The 18862-nt window shown below is 47.1% G+C and overlaps 1 protein-coding gene across 5 annotated transcripts in view; it reads right to left on the bottom strand.

Annotated features, from left to right (window-relative positions):
- The window catches only part of XPNPEP1 (X-prolyl aminopeptidase 1), a 38678-nt gene extending 21618 nt beyond the window's left edge, over positions 1-17060 (bottom strand). For 2 of the 5 annotated variants that reach the window (XM_062000807.1, XM_062000809.1), the window contains exons 1-10: positions 16989-17060; positions 15677-15768; positions 13074-13204; positions 7381-7444; positions 5576-5680; positions 5185-5277; positions 4152-4295; positions 3674-3769; positions 1475-1556; positions 16-226 (exon numbers count right to left, since the gene is read on the bottom strand). In XM_062000807.1, coding sequence (XP_061856791.1) covers positions 16-226; positions 1475-1556; positions 3674-3769; positions 4152-4295; positions 5185-5277; positions 5576-5680; positions 7381-7444; positions 13074-13204; positions 15677-15731 — 981 coding nt within the window. In that variant the 5' untranslated portion in view covers positions 15732-15768; positions 16989-17060. Of the gene's footprint in view, positions 1-15; positions 227-1474; positions 1557-3673; positions 3770-4151; positions 4296-5184; positions 5278-5575; positions 5681-7380; positions 7445-13073; positions 13205-15672; positions 15769-16988 lie in introns of those variants that run through there. The other 3 variants (XM_062000808.1, XM_062000811.1, XM_062000810.1) reach the window with 3 other exon arrangements.
- Between the last annotated feature and the right edge of the window lie 1802 nt (positions 17061-18862).

Genomic DNA, 18862 nt, shown 5'->3' on the forward strand with positions numbered 1-18862 from the left:
GCAAGGGCCACTAACCTTGGGAATGGCTTCAGTCAGAGCATAGCTGGCTTTGTCACTGAGCCACACTTTCTCCTTGGGTGAGAGGCCTGCACCAACAGCCTGCAGCTCTGACAGGATAGATCCATAGGGCAGCACCTGGATTTTAAACTCGGGCTCCAAGGCAGAGTCAAGCTGTAAGTGCTCTCTCACAACTGGGTCCATCATCCGGTCACCATCAATGAAGAGCCTGAGAAACAAATCAGACAGAGCAGAGGGGTGAGACCACATCTGGCACTGAGTGGAGAAAAGGATGGAAGAGAAAACCATTCTGGTCACATTTCAGGGAGAAAGGAGTTCGTTAATCATGCACTATACTTTGTCCTGTATTGTTTTAACCACTGGCAGTCACAGAGCTTAAATCCTGCTCTGAAATGAAGATCATAGAATCATAGAACAATAGGGGTTGGAAGGGACTTTTAGAGATTATCTATCCAACCCCCCTGCAGAAGCAGCTCCACCTAGATCAGGTCACACAGGAAGGTGTCCAGGCAGGTTTTGAAGACCTCCAGAGCAGGAGCCTCCACACCCTCCCTGGGCAGCCTGTGCCAGGGCTCCATCACCTCAACAGTAAAATAGTTTTTCCTTATGTTTAAATGGAACTTTTTGTGTTCCAGCTTCTTTCCATTACCCCTTGTCCTGTCTCTGGACACAACAGAAAAAAGTGATGCCACAACCTCCTCACATCCACCATTCAGATATTTGTAAATGTACAACCCTTCTGAGAGGAAAGGAGCCGACAACATCTTTGTTTGCATGATACTTTCCAAATGGCTCCATCTCATCACTGTGCTTCAGACAGGAGAGCACAACAGAGGCAAATAATGATTATTCTCTAATTTTTAAGGGCAACATCTGGAAACTGAAAAGGTACTGTTGTTCTAAGTACCACATTTTTGTCACTTTCACTGAATTGGAAAGCTCAGCTCAAATTTCACATACAATTTGTACTCATCTACTTGGGTTTTACCTCAGATGCATGTAGCTAGCACCTCAGAGATGTCTAAAAGACTTCTGCTTCCCAAGTCTCTCCAGAGAAGCTTTCTGTCATCAGCCAGCCCTGAAACTTTTCTACACAGTCCCTACAGTTGTGAAGTGACTCATCAATGCGACCAGAGAAAAATTTGCCCACATCCAGGCCAGCCTTGGCTCTTACCCACATTCCCCCCAGGGATCCAAGGGCCCTCCTCATTATCAGAGAGTGACAGACACAGGGGTCAGTCATCATGCCCAAGGCCTCCCAGCAAGTCAGCCGAGGTGCTGAGGAGCACAGCAGAGCTCTTGGCTGCGTCTCTTAGCTTTGATCAGAGGAGAATAGTCCTCAGAAAAGACATTAAAGTGCCTAAGCACGGTCATTTTGAAAAGACAAATGCCTTGCTAGAACAGCTCTCCCACAGAAAAATGCATCTTGAGGGACAGAAGAGGGGAATACAAGCACCTGATTGTGTTCGTTCCTATGATGGCATATGCAAAAAACACAGGATTGTACTCAACATCAGAGCCTCGGAGGTTGAAAAGCCCTGGAAAATAAGAACGCCAAGAATCACAGCCCTGGTACATCTTTTGCAACATCAGAGAAAGCCAAAAATCATCTCAGTAAAACACTGTCACGCAATGAGTGGTCACGGGTGCAGTCCTGCTGCTTCTCCGGCAATACTAAGCTGTTGCCAGGAGATGGCACCAGAACTGCAGTTTAAACACTCCCATCAGTGGGGTTTAATTTCTAAAGGAGGGCCGACTTAAAGAAAGCAGGTACAGGCAAAAAAGACAAGGACAAGTTAAAAAAAAAAAAAGTGGTGTTTGCCCTTTCTGGTCTGAGCAATGCAATAGAAGCTCATTTCCCAACAGCCAGAAGGCTTCAAAGTTGCAAGTTACCATTTAATTCCAATCCTCTTTCTGATATTAGAGGGAAGAGGGAGACACTATAGGCAAGACTTCAATACTCCAAACAAGCCTCTCATTTGGGTGCCTCCAACATCTCAGATTGAGACTGCATAATTTCAGGGGTTTTTCACAAAGATTTTATCCCACACAACTCCAGGCAAAGCCAAGAGGGGAAGTAGTTGTCCAGCATCTCCAATTTCCTAGTTTTAGGGTCAAAGAAAAACCCCAGGGTATCCAATTAGCTGAAATGAGTTACTCAAGGCAATAAGGCCAGCCAGCAGGACAGCTGGGAAAAGAACCAACATGTCCTAAACCACAACCCAGCACTGTATTCATCCAAGTGTGCAAATTCTGCCACAAAAGTAAAAATAGAGTTTGATTTTTCCCCAGGGAAGGAGTAGGTCACTTGAAAGCAGGAAGAGCCACAAAGAACTCTTTACTGCATGGGTACAAATTTCCCTGCTCGGCTGAATCCCAATAGAGTAAGGAGGCAAAAGCCTCCTCTCTGGTTCTCTTTCTGTCCACAGAAACTTGTCTGGAGTCTAATACAGTAAATTGAATCAGATAAAATTAAAGACAACCTCTTCTCCTTCCCACTTCAGGATAGGAAAGCAACCAGGCACACAGCAATAAAACCTGGACCATCTTAAAACCTGTGATTCACATCCAAGCTTGGCTTTGTTGGAAACATTTAATTTGAAACCACCTCAGGGCATCAATTTATCATTAATTTAATTGGAGATGCGCCTGAAAAGGTGAGACACATAATCTCTGCTCACGCAGGCCTCCCCAGGGAGGAGTCATATTCACCACTCTCAGAAGTATTTCTTTCATGAAACAAGCTGTTTGCTCAGTGTCCCAGATCAAGGAGAGCCCACATTGCTCAGCAAGTTGGCTTCATCCCATGCCAGACGTTGCACAGCAATGCTGGAGCTACGGACACACCACCTGTACTTCATTGCCACCTTTTCAGATCAGACATGGGGCACAGGCATGAGCAGCACCCACACCCTGTCAACACTGTGCTCCCACTGCACCAGCCTGCACACTGGTGATTTCTGCACAACGGATACACAGCACTAGTAACAACAGTCCTGGGGAAATCACTGCCATTTCTGGCCATTCTCCCTTCCTACACACTGGGCTGGGAGCCAGGGTATGGAGGCCTAGTCATCCTGGGGCCCTAAACACTAGTGGGACTCCAGGTTCAGTCAGGAACATAAGTAGAGTCCTGACTTGTTTGTTTTAACCAAAGCATTTACCAAACACTGGAGAGGTAGAGATTGATTTAAGAAGACAATTAGGAAGACTACAGTGAAAGCGATGTACCCCACCCCTGCCTTATGTATACAAAGCCACATGTTGCATTGCTTTGTTTATAGCCCAACCTCCACAGCAGAAAACAGTCTCCATCTTCCCATAGGGTGAGGCAGCATCAGGATACTTTACAGGCAAAGAATCTCACAGGTCGTTTTTTTTTACTTCAAGCTGCCTCAAGCTTTATCTATAACCTTCCTTTCCCTTTGCCTGAGCTGGGCCACAAATGTACTCAGGAGCTCACTGGTGTAATAAGGCACTGTGTAGAAATACAGGCTCACTGTTATCAACACTGCACTTGATACAAGTTAATTGACCTCTAACAAACACATTTGCTGTCATAAGTTCCTCTCACTCTGTCAAGGTTCTTCCTTTCCAAGGCAGGAATGACAACTATTTTGTAGGAAGAACTGAGAAAGAAGATGCAAAGACTTACATGCTACTTCATCCAAGGCAGTTACCACAAACCACAGGACTTTTCTCTCAGCCATTTTTGAACGGAGGGCTACAATTTTGTCTCTCCAGCTGACCCCTGCAAAACACAATATGCGAAGTTACAGTCACCAGTTTTACTGGGGATGATGATGTAAACACAGACCAACACAATGGATTTTAGAAGCACCCAAAACACACTGTGCTTGTGCTCCTCACTCTTTTCTAATAACTCATACGAACTACCTCAAACAAGCTGCCCTCCACACATGCACAGATTTGTTTTGAAGTTATCTAGCCTCCAGCAAACAGTTATTTGTGAGGACAAAGATTATTAGCTGAGGTCTGGTCACCTTCTTGACCTATTCATTGTGGATCATATTGAGCTGCAGTAGTGTTTTTCTCAGTACTTTGTTAGAGGAAAGCAAAGGTGGCCAGGAGAGTAGAAACAGTCCTTGACTACTGGAAGTTAAGCTTCTCACCTGTGTAACTCAGATTGAGTGTGATGAGAGGCTTGCAGGGACGCTGAGGACAGTCTGTCCAGATTGTATCAATCAGGTTTTCTTTGACAGGCACAAGGTCGTGGCCAGCACTTCTCAAGGCTTTGGACATCCTCTTCCATTGGTCTACCAAAGGGAAAATAGTCAAGAGTATTTTGACTATTTATCAACACCCACTGGCTCAATAAAGACCCAGTTCACAAACTCAAATTGTCTCCGCTCCTTCTTCCCATTCCATTAAACAACAAAGCAATTACAGTTCCACAAATGCAGCTGCTACAGTCAGCAGCAGGTACAGAACTTCACGGCCCTGGAGCCTCATGCTGAAGCTGAACTTCAGCTGGGAAACAGAAGTCACTGGAAAAAGCCACCCCAGAGACTGCTGTAAGCGTCCTCTACCCCAGTGCACAACCATACTGATCTAAGTATGGGAAGAGATGAAATGGGCTTCCACACAGCCATGAGACTGATCCTTTGCCCATCTAAATCAAGCAAATGTCTCGCCTTGCCTCCAGTGACCTTTGGATTGGGCTCCATGTTCCGAAACATGAGTAGATGGATAGTCATTCATCTGATACAAACAATACTTCTCCAGCTATGTGCTTCCTACAGGGAAAGCTGTGGAGATGGTGAGATCACCAAGCAGAAGTAGCATGATGAGTTTTTCTTGGGTGCTCTGGCTCACATGCTGGCCAAGGCATTCAGTAACTTTGTACTGAAGTGCCCATGAGAAGCCACAGCACAGACAAAAGGAGGTGGATCAGGACTCTGTTTTTCAGGTAAGGTCACTCCCATCCCTTGTGTTTTGGAGTCAATGCACTGCTGTGGGGCTCTCATGATATATGTCTAAAACCAAAGTCCAACCTGATTTGCACAATGGTTTGGGTTTGCACATCACCCAATCTGGGCTGAAACATGGTTAGCTGCATACCATCAGACAATAGCTTAACCAGAGAAGCAAGGAAGCAAAATCTAGTTGCCCAACCCAGAGTTATAAAATAAAAGTAAAACCAACCAGCTGGAATAATGAAAGGGTCCACTCCCACCTTCGATCCTTCTGGGAGGACACTGACTAGCCAGTCCTCCTGAGTCGGTGTGTCTTTCAGACCTTCATGGATTTAGAAAAGAAAAAAGAGGTTCAAAGAAGCAGTCATACTGAAGCAATCCCACACTACCCAAAACATCCAAGCTAATTCAGCAGATACATCTACTAATGAATGTCTAGACCCACAGGCAAGAAGAGACATGGGACACTAAAGCAGGGGCAGTAGTGTATCCAAGATGTTCCTAAGCCCCTGCATGATGGGGTATCCCTGCAGCCCAAGCTGTAAAATGTGCAAAATGACCAAACAGCCCATGATTGTTTTCTGCTCATCAGGGGAACAGTATCCCAGCCTCCTGCATACCCATTTTCATGAGTGTCCAGTTGTTATCCATTTGATGTGCAGCTTGCAGGAAGTAGCGTCCATCTGTCCACATGGCAGCGTGCTGCTCTGTTACAATGGCAGTACCTAGGCAAAAAGGCAGAAAAATGCAGTGACTTAGAGGTGGCCAGACATCATGCAGACCCACAGACAGTAGGGACAGTGTCTGAAATGCACTCCAGTTCCCCAAAAGCCAGCTCTGCTCACTGTTGAAAAGTTAGTCTCATTTCAGTGGAGATATCATTTCCCCTGCACTATGACTTTCCAAACCGTATCAGAGACAGAATGCAGAAGGATACAGCTTAAGGAATTGCCTCAGATGAATTAAACTTAAGCATACCTCAGCCAGTCAGTGGAATGGAGTAAATGGGGCTTTTCAAAGCTTCTGTAACACAGACTGTGGTCTCCACTTGGCTGCTGTCACAGTAATATATACTGTACAATCCTAGTCTTCATCCCATCCTGTCACAGGGAGGAAGCCTGTGCTCTGGTCATCCATGAGAATCAGCTGTTACTGGGCTAGCAAGAGTATTGTCCTGGCTGTCAGCTGTACTCCTTTCCCAAATCTTACAGCTCTAGCAGGGATGGCTAAATAAGAAATATGAACATAAACTCCTGCTGGTTTCAGTGTCTGTCCCACCCCACTGACTTCAGATGGAGAGATGCAAGCAGAAAGACAAGGGGCGGTGACATTTCAGTTACACACTCTAGCTGCTTTACCCTTGGCCATTCAAAATGAAAAGCAAGTCATGGCACAAACAGAAACTGAATCCAAGTCTTCTGAGTTTCTGCAACTTGACTGTACTCTGCGCCACCAGAAACTGAAGCCCAGATTAACAAAGCTAAGTTTCTAAATAGTAACTCATTGTCTTCTACCAAACTCTCCCAACATAAACTCCATTTTAAGCTGCTTCAGCCTAAAAAGATGAAGCAAGAAACACAAGGTGAGAAAACCTCACTGATTCGCTAGGCTGGGAACATAGATTTCCAAGTACATAACAAGGGCTCAAAATAGAGAGGAAGGTTATGAAGAGGCCATGCAAAAGGCGTGAAATTAACACAGGAGTCATGTTATCCATTAACAGCAACCCACAGCCCTGGATTTATCACCTTCTACATGAAGTCCCAGAGTAGTTCATAGGAACTGATGAATGGACCCTCCAAACACATAGGTAGCAGTATTTATTAAGCTGATTTACAATTAGCAGGGGAAAAGACCTCAGTAGACTAAAGTGACTTTCCAACAATTACACAACAGAGTAAGTTGCAGAGCTTAGGGCACTGCTAGGGTAAAAAATTAGGTCTCTTGAAACACAGACCTATCCTACAGCCAAAAAAACATCCTGTCTGGGCAAGATAAGCAAATTTTTCCACAGCATTCGGGTTCCAAATGCAGTGTTTCTGGCCCTGCCTCTGTTTAAACAGAAAAGCTAGCTGAAGTCCACCTACTATTCACCCAGCCCAAACAGGCAATGTAAAAATCTGTTCATACTGGCTGCACATCAAAAGAAATGACCATAGGTTACAAGCACCACATTAAAGAGTTAACAGGATTTTACAGGTTCATTCAGGGGTCAAACATTTTCTGAGAACTTGTTATTGCGCTGATATTACATAATTCCAGCAGGCAGCCAAGACATAATTCTGCAGATGCTGAAATGGGAAGAAAACAGTCCAAACAATCTGGATAGGTTTTCTTTTCCAGGCTGCCTCCATACCATGAATGAGACTATTTCTTTAGAGGGGAATTATGTACATTACCAAGAACCCAAGTTGTGGAGAAGTACCTGCAGAGCCATCAAACCCAGAGATGAACGCCCGTCTGCAATCACAGGGTGCAATGTACTCGCTCTAGAAAACAAGAGGCAACAATTATTTATAGCAGCAGGGGGAAAAAAATGAGCTGATGACAAACACTCTGATAAGCTTTTTCTCCTAAAGGACACCACAGAGAGAACAAAATGAGTTAAAAAATCCTGGGCTCTACTGCACTGGAACATTTAATCATCTGTGATTATATTGTATTTATGTCCAACTGGTTTGTTGGTTTTTTTTCAAGCTGCAGCACTTTTCTCCCACAAATGTCTGTAAACACTGAAGTGCTTCAGAGTTTGCAGATGTTTATTTCACACTCAGTCTCCCCTCTGGGTAACAAACAAATGCTGCCTTTGAAGCTGCAATGTGAAAAGAAAAGAAACCAGAAGCACCCCTTGATCTTTGAGACCAGAGTAATCAGCACACAAAATCTGTACAATTCACTGTCTCCAGTGAAGTCCCCTCACTGGCATTACAAGAATTCCTGTAAGACTCTCTTTTCCGTAAGGATGATATTGAAAGAAAATCAAGGTAGTAAAACTGTAAAAACTTTAACGCTTCAGACTTTTCATAATTAGATGCTGATCCTCTCACTTCTTCCTTGCCTACTCAAAACCCAACTACACCAGAAAACAGCAGACCATGGTTTGGTGGGTGAGAGGGAATCAAAGACTACTGGTCCATCCTCATGTCAAACCCAACATAACTTGTGTTTTGGACACATCTGTTGGCAGCATTACAGAAGAGCCTGAGGATGTACAGATAGCCAACATCTACAGGAGCTGCCAAAATTAAAAGAACAACTGTACCTTGAAACAGCCCACACACCATTTTTATGAGACTCCATTCTGGCAAGTTGGGAGATCAGAACTGCTGAGTAGGCCTGTTAATTAATTAGTGCAACTCAGCACATCAGCTTAATCCAGGCTGACAGCACCGATATTCGAGCTGCAAAACCCCTGGATTTGTATCTTACAAATGGTCTGAAACCAAGGTCTGTTCCTCTGCCCATAAACTTCCTCTGCATCCAGCTGCGGATTTTAGGCACTGACCTGAGAAATCAGACCCAGTTCTCAGGTGGTTCTAATTCCCTCTGCAACAGATACTGCATCTCCCTGTCACTGGCCAAGGCTATTTTTAAACTACCTATTTGATCAAAAATACTCCCTTCAAATCTTTTATGCTTCACTCTTCTAAAGAGGCAGAGGATTCAAAGCATGGGAGTGAGTGAAAAGCATAAATCCCAGCACCTGGGACCAAATCTTTGTTTCTGCTCCCAGTCACTCCATGGTCAAAAGCCCTCCAGAACAGCTATGTCTCTTCCCTCTTGGGAGACAACCTAGGCAGCAGCTACCAACCATTCACCACTAATGGTTTGAAACAGAGCCTTGGGACAGCAAAACCCACAGCTAAAAGAGGATCTGGCAGAGTAGCTTTTGTTGTTGATGTCCAGGGAAGATTCCTGGGATATGCTCCCAAAAAATCCTCTATTTTATCCAACCACTAATGAAAGTTGCTATAAATGGGGCCGGTATTAAGACCACAGATGCCCTGATTCTCTGATCCACGGGCCTCTTCCTGCCCAGCCCCACAGATTCTGCAGGGCTGTGACAAACACTCAGTAGATGTGCGGAGAAGAGGGGTCAGGATACCCACCTCAGGAAGGGATGATTGCCCTCTGCACACCTCTAGCTAATGGGACAGACCCACCTCAGCCCATAACAGTACCATCACCACAAACCTCCTTTAAAATAAATAGAGACATCAGCAGGTGGACAGGACAAAGTAATTCAGGATATAGAACCCAAGCACTCATTTTTGCAGTTGCTTGCCTCACAGCAGCAGCACAGAGATGAAAGCAGAGTGATGCTGAGGACCTGAGGAAGATTCCTCATTTCAGCATTTCCTAACAATTGTTCTGCCTGTTGACTGCTGTGACTCCCTCTCTCCTACACTTCTCAGCTCAAAGTTGTGACAGTCTGTGACACTATCTCCAGGGTCCAACACCTAAAGGGGATGCTGGAAGTTTCCCATTGTGGATCGTATCACCAAGCACATCTCACATCACACCAGTGATTTCTCTTCCCTTTCTCTTGACCAACACAGCAGAGACTACAGACTGATTTGCTAATTGAGCAGACACTCTCACACTCATAGGAAGGGTTAACACTGAGCTAGCTACATTAACAGCACAGAACAGTGAAATGGATCAAATTTGTTATTTTTATGGATTAAAAAATCTAAAAGGGAATAGTGAAGTCTGTCAGTTTTAGACCTGGTAACAACTAACCTAAACTAACAAAGACTGTGTGGGAAATACCTCATGCTGTCCCATTCACAGACAAATCCAGGGAATGTTGTAAGAGTTTACAGTAAGGCAGATGGGCTTTCAAAGGGAGTATGAGGGATCTGCAGGGGAAGATGGTTCACTCATCTGTCAGTCTGAATTCTTGCACACCCACCTGTTCTGTTCCATGCAGCTACCCCCAACGTGCAAAGATGAGCCCATGTTTCACATGAGCTAAAATTACAAGGGGAACACCTGTGTATGCCACGCAAAGTACAGGCCACAGCACAGTCAGAACAAAGCATTTCCCTGGGGCTTCTCTTGCAGCTCCAATGGCCTTCAACCTGACCCTCCTCAGGCCTTTCCCATCTGCTTTCTGCCACACCTGTCAGTCCTTGACACACAGACAATACTAGGGGCTGCATCACAGAAATCCTCAGCTAAACCAGGAAGAACCCAAAAAAATCAGTGGTGCTTATGACCAGAGCCTGTATGGTTGGGCCACTCACATGCAAAGCTTCTTCTATCCTAATATCAAACAAGATCAGCAATGAAAAGTGCAGCTCACTGCCTTTAGAGCTATGGCACTGATGCCGTTAAAGAACAAACAGTGCTGTGCACCTGCAGGGACATCAGTATTCACTGCCAAAAAACTAACTGCATTGGTAAGATCTGGAACAGGTCGGTGCAACCTGGGCACAAGCTGTCTCTTGCTTTATAACTCTGATGATCCCTCAGCTCAGAACAAGCATGTGGCAGAGGAGCCAGCCGTGAGCAGAAGACAGCATCTCTGCCAACCCAAACATGGGGCGCTGAGCTGGGCAGGTGCTTCCTTGATGAGGAAGACCAGATAGATCTGACCAGATTTGTTATCACTGAGTCAAGGCCTCAGGGTGGAAGCCAGCTCCAGTTGAACTGTGACTGGCTCCAAACCCAAACTCTAATCCAAACACAATTCCCTCCTATTAAGAAGAAAGCTCCTCCAATCTCTGAAAATTCCCATATGGGCAAACTCCAGATTCAATGTAAACTGGGTGACTCAACGTAAAAATGGATCCTGCATTTACCACTGTAACACCCCAAAAGCTCAGATAGGCATTTTTAACTGAATCACAAAGGATTTAGTTGCCTCATTCCCAAAAGCATAGCATTTAATCCTTTGTGATCCTTTGACACCACCCAGCACTCATGAAAGAAACCAGGGCTCTTTGTATGGATACTGGCCCACTTTTGGCTGCAATTGCCCTCCCTTGTCACCAGTCTTTGGACCACCCAGGTCCCCAAGGAAACAGTCTGTTTCTTCCGACTTCTTGTCAAAAGTTTCAAAAATCAAAGCAGCCAATATTCAGGGCTGGCTGCAAGAGCCACAAATCCAGGCTATTAGCAGCCTTGGTTAAGCCGGAGTCAGAGCCAGCTGTGATTGAGAAGCTCTGCAAGTCTTTCAGCCCCTTACACAACTAAGCATGGAAAGCAAAGGACACAACTGGTGGCAAGCCTCTTGGCAGTATTATAACCTAAGCCTTCTAGCCTTGGCAGGAAAACTAATATTAAAAGAATCACAGAGCTCAGAGCTCAGACATGCCCAGTGTCAGAAAGAGAAATTAGTCAGCAAGTTGGTGCATCAGGGTGTATCAGCATCAGGAACCAGGGGTTCCTTTCCAACCTAGAAGGGAATAAGGAATTTCTCCCAATCTAAACCCTGTATCCACACCATAGGAGAGAAAGCCCTCTTTGTTGGCAAGTTCTCTGATGTGGATCCTAGGACAGCCTCAAGAACAGCTAAGACAGATAAGGACAGCAGTAAGTAGCTTGCCTTGTGGGGAGGAAATGGCTCCTGCCACCAAAAGCTTGGGTATCATTAAACTGCAGTCTTTTGAGTCACAGAGGGAGCTGCAGAAGAGCAAATTGTGACTGCAGGGCTGCTCTTACTGGCATACAGGAAACAAAACTTGCTTGGAACGTGGGGAAGCTGCAAATCTCAGCTCATCACAATTGACCTGGAATCACTAAGCCTGTACTGGGATCAACAGGTTTCTGTCAATGCCAAAAACTGCATCAGTTCCCAAACCTCACAGACAAAATGCTGCACTGGCCAGTCAGAAGGCGCCAGATTCAGCTGCTTTTAGTAATCGTTTCCATTCACAGAGATTCTCTCTGCAGAGAAACCTGACCAACTCGCCTGGCAGGAAACAGCAACATGGGGTTCTCTGTTTAACTGCACTCTGTCAAGGAAAAGAAAGCAACAGCAAAACCCAGAAGTCCTGAGGGTCACATTCTTTAACTCACATGACAGCATTCAATGTCTAGTGAAATGAAACCAGAGTTATATATGGATAGAGGCAGCTTCAGGCAGGAATGCAGCAGACAATAGCAGCTGCAGGAAACGCCTTCCCTCTACCTGCCCAAGTTTGGATCTCCCCAAGAGGAAACATGATGCTGCACATACGGTCCCAGGGCACATACAAGTCTGGACCCAGCTCACTCCAGTGCCAAGTCAAGGGCAAAGGTTTCAATTCGGTTCCATTTTGCTCTCATGTACCCTGGGGTAAAAGGGAGCTTTGGTTGTGAGCCAGGAAAGCTTCAGGTCTTTTGTTTCCTGAAAATGGCTGAGGAGGGAAAAACCCTTGGCAGTTCTTGGGTCTCCTAACAGCAAACAAAAGAGCAAATCTAGTGTATGAGCAAGCAGGAGAGGTAAAAGGCAGTTCAACAATTTAAAATAATGCCACAGACTACAAAAATCTTAATGGTGGAAGCAGCACACAATAGTTGCTGCCATAGGTTACCACCCTGGGAACCTCGGTCCAGACTTACCTCCAGTCTTTATAGTGCACGGAACAAGCTGATGCAGAACAGCATCAACAGGGAAGGGTCCTTGTGGCCTGTTCCTTCCCTGCCTCTGTATGGGTCTGAAGGGCTTTAGCATATGGCAGCAAATTCCAGCAAGAACTGGATCTAGCAAAGGAAAAGCTCTGCAACTAATCCTTCACCACCTCACTTAAGAGTATGTGTTGATCAGGAGGTGCTAATGGGGAAACTAAAGCCCTTTTCCGCCCCAGTAAATCCATTCTTCCCTACAGCCAGGATGGGGACAGCAAGTGCTCTGGCAAGCTCCCTCTCCTGCAGCATGAGCTCCCTGGAGACAATCTGATGAGAAGCTGCTGGTGGAATATCCATGCTGATTTGTTACAAGAATATAAAAACCTGAGTCTCTTGAATCAACTCCAGAAACTTTTTCCAATGTGATGTTTCTCAGGTTACCCAGGCTGTTTTGCTAGAACTATTAATGTGAGGGAATGAAGGATGACTTTAGTTATCCATGGCTTTTATTTTTTGCAGGGAAGGAAAGTGCAATCATTCCCATCATCCACCCATCCATACCTGGTGGGCATCTCCAGAGGGCACTATGTAGGCTTGGACAGGCTCCTGGACATACTTGGGACTCTTCATCACCTGCCGTAGTTGCTTCAGCAGCTCTGTTGTAATTTTTGGACTCATCTTCCAACCTGCAACTAAAAACAAAGCACCAAACTTCAGAGCTTCTACAGCCATCCCAGGCCACTCCCATGTACAGGCTGGAGGCCATCACCACTGAGGACAACTGTGTCAACATCATCTCTCTCAGCCCAGAGTTCCCCTGTCTTGTCACTTCACCCATGTTCCTTGAGAATGAGGGATCTGGCTGAGGCCAGAGAGTCTAAGCTGGTCTATCCTGTAAAGGACACTTCCCACCCAGTGAAGGACTGGCATGTCCAGCATCAATACACATGAGCTTCACACACTTGCCAACCCTTCTTGCACGTGGACATCACCGGGACCCTGAGGACCTCACATGTGCCCAATGACAGCCAGGAAAGGTCTTGGCATGTGATGTTGGCCATTCCAAACACCAACAAATCAGAAGTAGTCCCACCAGCCAAGTGCACAGAGAGGAACTTTTGGTCCTTTCAGACTGGGGCAAAGACACTGTGGCCTCTATGCCCCAGGAGCACAGCCTGCAGGGAGGGCAAGCTGTGCATGTCAGGAGCTCAGAAGCAGACTGGTTAAGAATGCAATTTTCAGAAGTTCCACTACAGCCCAGGATTTCACAGTGGACTAGTAACTGGAGTAACTCAAACAAAAGAAATCAGCTCACAAGGACATACACAGGGATGCATTCACTGGCCATATTTACTTCTAGGCTGCACATTAGTTTACCTAGCAAGAATACAACTGTAACAGGAGGAACAGCCCCTTGAGGTCTCATAGGGGACAACCAGGGGACAACCAGGAAGGCTTAAAGGAATCTTCTCTTAAGACCTTTGGCAAATGCTCTGCAGATGGCAGCTGGTTGCAGACAGCAGTAGGGCACAGGCTGGATGGAAGACAGCAGACTAGCAGGGAAAACCAACACAAAACACAAGCCAATCACCCTCCCTTGCTGTGGTTTTACAATGGATGCATCTTTGGCACTGCAGTGAACACCAGCCTCTCAATTTGGTACCCAGAAACAGTCAGCAGCTGGGGCCTGCTGTGAGCACCACGCACAGTGACACATCAGGCCATGCTGCTGTGCTGGCAGGAGTGAAGGCTGCAGTGGAAGGCACCAGCTGACTGCAGAGGGTGTTCAAGCTGTGGGGGAGGCCTGGCCTGAAAGCCTATGAAAATCAAGTAACCTGAGAGGTTCTCTCCATGTTTTCTTCACTCACATCTCCAAAAGGTACCCCAAGTGGGATAATCTTCTTCCTAGTTCTCCACCCATCCCTCTCACATTTTTAAGAACGTGTTGGGATCTTACAACTTTAATGTTGTTGCTTTCCAGGGCAGGGTGGGCAGGCTCTTGTGCTGCCTGAATGCCATGCTAGGCAGTATTTTATTCTGACCAGTTCATTTCACAGCTCATTTCACAGCCATGTCCACAAGGAGATCATAGATGGGAAAAGCAAGTCTCAAACATTTTTTGCTTATCCAGGCACATATTCTATTCACCCCTCAATAACTGCCAGGAGCCCCCAAGTGAACTGAACCAAGATCTGGTGCATTCAGGTGTGAAAATCTCAACCCAAGACCATCACTCACACATCTCATCACTGGAAGTTTAGAGCATACCAGACTTGTGTGTGAGTGATTGTCTGCCCACAGGTACGCTGTGTTTCCAAATACAGAATACAAGAAGCAAATCAAGCTCAACAGACACAACACAATAAAACCTCAAATTGATATCTTGACTCCAGTGCTTTCACTGAGATTACATTATACCTCAGATTTATTTCCAGGACAAATTTCACAGTTTCATGCAGTGTTTGCAAGCTACACAGAACTTTATTATACTGTGATTGTTCCTGCCTGTCCTCTGTAATGACCTGCTGTAACATTCTATAATATTGCTGCTGATTTACGTTCAGACAAGAGGAAAAAGACAAAAGAGAGAATAACAACACAGAAACTAGCCAGCAGAAAATAATCTCTTTCTACAAACTCATAAGGACACAGCTTCCCTTCTTGACCTGTGCTTTGTCTCCAGGAGCCTGAAAGTCTCATTTAAATAGCCAAGCAAAGACAAGGCTTTGCCTTTTAATAAAGCTCCTTGCTGACAAGCCAGAGTTTTCTTAGCAAGCAAGAGATTCTCTCAAGGACAAAAAAAAAAGTATTTAAGAAGTACTCTCACTGTTGAAAGACTTGCAATATTAAAAACACAATTAAACCAGATTGGCAGCAAAACCCATATTAAGGAGGACATCTATGTTAGATAACCCCTACAGTACAAGAAACCACTTTTTAAAAATCCTCCACAAACTTCCCAATAAAACTGTCTTTAACTTCCAGAGAAACAGAGCTATTTTCTCCCAGATCTTTGGTAGTCATTTACTGAGGTCTCCCTAAAATGTTTAACCTTTCCTTTCTTGGCCATAATTATAAGCCTCAACAAAGTTAAAACAGCTTCTCTATTTAATCACTTTTCAAATGATACTTTTTCAAAAGTATCAGCCTTCCATGTTACCTGCCTCTGTACTTTCCCACGTTTGGATGTCTCTCGCCTCTGTTCACACAAAATATCATTCAGCTCTTTTCTTGGCCTTCATAAACTCCACTGTGCCTGAGAAAGCAAAGGGCAAAATTGAACAGGCTAACAAACTTTGTCCCCCATAAAACATTCTCATCCCCCAGCAAAGAGCTGAAAATGCATTAACACTACATTCCACTGGCAAGATTAGAGATAGGGTGAGCTACTGGGGAGCAGAGAACGTCAAGGGCCAGACATTTGATTGTCAAGAATTAGGATTAAATCCTGCAAGCATGTCTTGTTTTACACCAATCTGTTTTCACAATCATTCTGTCAGAAGCCACTCCCCTCGTTACAAATCGGGAAACTATGTCAGAGCAGAAGTAACATGCAAAAAACTATCACTGCAGCACAATGGCAGTCAAGAGTTAGATCCCAAGATCTGTCACTGTCTAGACATACATTATCTACACCTCACTCAGACCAAAAGAGTCAGTTTCCAACAGCCCAGGCCAGCATCCAACACCTGGACAGCATCTCCATCAGACACAAGAAGAAAAGAGCAACCATGAAAATGCTGCTAGAGGAAACAGACACCTGCTTCTTCCTCCAACAGGCACACACAGCAACGGGCTGCTGCAGCCCTGGGGCCAGTAATGCTGAAGGCCAGGGACATCAGACCTCCTGTGTCCGGAAGAGTGTCAGTGTCACGGCAGGGAAGCGAGGGAAGGCCAGGAGGTCAGGCCACATCTCGGTCTGCCTGTGGCTGCTGCCATTAGACCACCCTGAGTTTATGTCCTGTTTGTTTCAGATATGCTCATCTCTCAGATAATTTCCTCTTCGATTTCTCTCTCATGAACAAGCTTGTTCAAAAGGACAAGGCTTGCATTGTAATGCAGGCTTGCTTGCATTGTCAGGAACCAACAGCAACACCTCAACATCAGGCCTCCCTGTCTTGTGGTGGCCACACACCGGGCAGCCCAAGCACTGACAGCCACACACTGAAGCGCAAACCCCAGTCCCCGCCTGTACCCCAGACTCACCGAAACCCCCGGCCTAGCCCTCTCAGCCAAACGCCTGCCCCAGCCCCACACAGGGTTGACAGGGCCACTTGGGCCTGGACACCCCGACTGGGCCTGGATCCCGGGCCTGGATGCCCGGCTGACTGGCCTGGCGGGGAGGCCAAGCCCGAGTCCCCGTGGCCCCGCGCCCGTGGCCATTTACCGTTGTCTGCCACTAACCCAGCAGCAGCCACCCGGGCCTGGGCCGACCCCTGCCCCCGTGGCCGCCGCCCCCGCCCCGCCGCTCCTCACCTGCCGCGTACCCGCCGTCCGCCGCCGCGACGTCAGCGCCCACGTGGGCCGCCGCGGCCTCCCGCCGCTGACGTCGCGGCGCACGTCACCGGGGAGCCGGCGGCGGGAGGCCGGGCGGGCGCGGGGCGCAACGGGACGAGGAGCCCGCCGGGCCGGCATCGGGCACCCCGCACCAGCCGCGCAGTCCCCGCTGGGGGACCCCGGACACGGCTCTGCGGGCGGGGGAGGCTCCGTCTCCCTCCGGAGGCGGCCAGAAAGGCGGTGTGGAGCGCGGAGCAGGCCGCGGGTGTTGTAGCCGAGGCGTTCGGCCGCCGGAGCCTTCCGCCGACAAAACCGGAGCGCAGGAAATCGCCTGGCACCGCCTCAGGGCCCTGTCCCCAAAACCTCGGCTTGCACTCGCCTCTTTGATCCGTATCGCTCTCAGACTTTCAAAAGTACCTCCTGAAGGGGGTTTGCAGTGAACGCGTCGGGCTCCCCTCCGCCCCCCGCAGCCCAGCCGGCCCCGGGGAGAAGGAGCCGGGGCAGGGCCGCAGCTGCTGTGGGCTCACACTGTTTCCCCCAGCATCGAGCTGACCCATTTTAGGTGCCCCACAGCTTCCTGGTGCTGAACATGGCTCCAGGTGAATGTCGGCATCCTATTGCATTGCATAAAGCTTCAGCTGAAAAGGTAACATCTACTTTTCAAGACTCTGCGGTCAGTTCTCTGCTTGCAAGGGAGGAGGGTTGCATTTGTAACAACAGTGACTAAAACCTTTGGAAAATCTGGCCATTTGCCATGCGTGCTCCCTGATGGAAATACCTTCCACCACTCTCTTCTACCCCAGCAGCCTTTTACAGGTGGGCTATAAGTCTAACTAAACAGGAGGCTGCTGCAGAAATGCAGAAATCAGATCATCACCAAGAAAGGCTGCAATGAAAACAAAAAGTCGGCTTTGTAACTGCATCAGGCAGGAGGGATCTGCTGGCAGCAGTGGGTATCCTGGGGATCCATCTGAGCCCTATGCTGTGACAATGCTGCAGCCGCTCCTCTTCCATGGGGTTTGTCACTGCGCTCAGTGTAACTGTGACTCTGCAAAGGATAAAGGGAGGAGGAAAATGTAGTGCTCAATGGGGCCTCCCACACATCCTGGGGACTCAGGAGGAAAAGAGATGATCGGCTGGCTGCATGATGCTCAGAGCCAGGCCCTTAAAGCTGCAGAGGCTGGGTGCTCACACCCAGCATCCCACTGGAAAGGCAGAACTGTGTAGGTACACAGCCAGGTCGTGAAACTGGTCCTTGGGCCTCAAGGCTGTATGCATTTTTCCACAGGAGAAAAAGTGAAGCCACAAGTTACTCTGCTCTTTTTCTCCCTCAGTCCACACCAATGCTGTAGCTCACAAAGCTTTACCCACAAACTGCCAGACATTTGCTGCTGCATCTGGTGAGCCAACACAAGATAAGCTTTTACCAAAGCACCTGGGTCTCCCCAACTATTCACATATTTCCAGGGGAAGCACGAAGCAAAAACACAATGAGAGAAATGTGGAATAATTCAGGCCTTTGGAGGTCTCTAGACAAACCTCCTGCTAAAAGCAAAGCCAGCTTCAAAGCTAGAGCAGTGTGCTTTGGGACTGTCCTGCTAGGTTTTGAGTATCTCCAAGAAAGGAGCACGGCCTCTGTGGGCAGCCCCTGCTAGTGCTGACCACCCTGGAGCAAAAAGGTTTATTTCTGGTATCCAAGCAGAATTTCCTCACTGCAGCTTGCCCCTTGCCCTTCCGCTGTGCACATCTGGAAAGAGTCTGGTTCACTCTTCTTTCTCTCTGTTGATTCTTTAGACTGAGTAATTCCAGCTCCCCTGCAGCCCCGAGTTCTGCAGCCAGCCCCAGCCAGCAAC

Source organism: Colius striatus, chromosome 8 (genome assembly GCF_028858725.1).
Source record: "Colius striatus isolate bColStr4 chromosome 8, bColStr4.1.hap1, whole genome shotgun sequence".
Lineage (NCBI taxonomy): Eukaryota > Metazoa > Chordata > Aves > Coliiformes > Coliidae > Colius > Colius striatus.